Source organism: Primulina huaijiensis, unplaced genomic scaffold (assembly GCF_012295235.1).
Source record: "Primulina huaijiensis isolate GDHJ02 unplaced genomic scaffold, ASM1229523v2 scaffold207004, whole genome shotgun sequence".
Classification (NCBI taxonomy): domain Eukaryota; kingdom Viridiplantae; phylum Streptophyta; class Magnoliopsida; order Lamiales; family Gesneriaceae; genus Primulina; species Primulina huaijiensis.
In genome coordinates, this window is record NW_027354688.1 from 1 (window position 1) to 2,233 (window position 2,233).

The 2,233-nt window shown below is 44.2% G+C and overlaps 2 protein-coding genes across 2 annotated transcripts; both read right to left on the reverse strand.

Annotated features, from left to right (window-relative positions):
* Positions 1–8: 8 nt before the first annotated feature.
* On the reverse strand, positions 9–1,376 carry LOC140966534 (presenilin-like protein At1g08700; the record flags this gene model as incomplete). The annotated part of the gene is made up of 1 exon (XM_073426791.1): positions 9–1,376. A coding segment is annotated over exon 1 (1,257 nt), but the record flags the coding sequence as incomplete, so codon positions are not given.
* A 136-nt stretch (positions 1,377–1,512) lies between these two features.
* Positions 1,513–2,148, reverse strand: LOC140966535 (uncharacterized). Its single transcript, XM_073426792.1, has one exon. It carries the CDS (start codon positions 2,146–2,148, stop codon positions 1,513–1,515), a length of 636 nt encoding a protein of 211 aa, XP_073282893.1.
* Between the last annotated feature and the right edge of the window lie 85 nt (positions 2,149–2,233).

Here is a 2,233-nt window from a genome sequence, read left to right on the forward strand (position 1 = left end):
ACAAGCACACTATAGAAAATGAAGTCCCCCATACCAAGCTTTATCCCCCTTTCAGTCATTTCTTTCCTCTCCGCCCTATCCCTACCATTCATTCGTAGAGGATTACCAATAAGACCAACATTATTGCCACTGCTAGTATAATTACGGGGCGACTGGCTCTCCCTCGAAACTCCATCACCCATTAAAGGGAAAATTTCGCCTAATTCTTCCCTCTCCTCCTCAATCTCACCAAGATTAGCTCTCTCGGCTGTAATGACCTCAATCGAGTGATCCCTTTCTTGAGTACTACTCACATTTAAAACTCTATTTCTCATCAATGGAAAAGTCTCCCCCCCATCTTCCCTGTCCTCATCAATCTCATTTCCATCAATAGAACTATCGATTCCCATTATCTCAATAGAGTACTCACTCTCCCGAGTCTCTGTATGATGCTCGTTCTCTCTATTATTCAACAACACTTGCAGCTCCACCGCATTCCTATTGTTATCATCATCGTTCGATTCCAGCCCTGCTGCTGCTGCGACCAAAAACCCCAAACTTGAGTCCCGAGACCCATGACTCCGACCTACGTTTGGCCTTGATTCATACACCAATGCTGGCAACTCCTCGTCCCTACTCGAGGCTAACTCCACCAACAACTTCAATGGTCCCCCGGGGACTAAAACTGCCACTAAATCATATAATGCTAATGCAACCAACACAACCCAAGTAGTCCATTCAGGTAATCGGGTGAACCATGCGGCTACAATGATACCCAACACCACCAAATTGCTCTGCTTCACAATTATCGGAACCCCATTTGAGAAAACAGAAATCGTGCCCAGAATCGTAAAATTAAACAGCAAAATGCAAAAAGTGACCGCGTCAACGGGTATGTTGAATCGCTGGACGATCGAAATCAATATGGAGCTGCCCATGGATGAGAAAATCATGAAGACGGAGAAGCGCGTGTAGTGCACGAGAAAGTTGGTGAACCGGTAGTAGAAGAGGAGAACGAGAAGGAATGTGACGATGGTGATGATGAGGACGAAAACGACGGCGTTTAGGATAGCGCCCTCAAGTTTTTGAACTGAGGAGTCGGAAGGGGACTCGACGTAGACTAAATTGGCGGCGGTGCGAAAAGTGGAGGCCCCAGCGGAGGTTGTGGCTGATGGGTTGTAGACGGTGTAGACTAGGAGGACGACAAGGAACATGCAGACGGAGACTGGAGTCATGACACCGATGATTTCATGCCCGATCGTTTCCAAGATGCTCCCGCTCTCCATTCCGGAGGCGGAGACGGCGGAGCTTTAAAGGTCTTCGATCTGCCGTTCTGGTGGGAAAAAAATAGGAGGTCTATGTTTTCGGGGTTTTTTTTTTTTAAAGAATTCAGTGTACATTTTGAAAGAGGTAAATTGTAAAGTAAATAGTAACATATTTCTAATTTACGACGAGAAAACTTGCATTCTTTAATTAATAATAAGAAGTCATCGATTACAAATTGTGAAGTCAGAACGGAAAATCACCCGACACCTAAAGTATTGGTGTAAGAGAGGAAACATAAAATTTTGCCAGAACATGTGCCACCGTGTTAGCCGACCGTTTGATATGGTATAAATGTGATACCATCGGGCCCTTCATCAACTCTCCGGTCTCTGCCGCAATGGTTCCCATGTATCCAAAATCCTCATATAGTTTGGTGACTGCTTGCACCGTCAATAGAGAATTTGACGCAACGTAGACTCCTTGATAATTTCTATCACCTAGAATCTTTAGTCCTTCATGTAATGCTATCAATTCTCCATGTGTGACCGATAAGGGTTGCTTGATTTTCTGGCCAAAAGCGCATATCATCTTTCCTTGGTGGTCTCTCACAGCTCCTCCAATTTCATATGCATTAATATTTGTGTTATAAGAAGCATCCACATCCAGACGAAGATATCCAGTAGGAGGAGGTAGCCATCTCGTCAATGATTCTACAATAGTTGAGTCTGAAGTCGGCCTTTCCATGCATTTCGTACTTTGATATTCACCTAGAAAGTCCATGCACCACCCAATTGATTTACTACGTGTGCTTCCCCTCTCAGTGTGCAACAAACTAGTCCTTTCCTTCCATATAGCCAACGTACACACATTTTCCTCAAACTTCTGCCTCCCTAGTTCATTCATCAACCAAAAGCATATATCCCGTGAATCATGGCAATTAATACTATCAATGACGTTGTAGAAATCAGTTCCTTTCCAGTAAGATTTG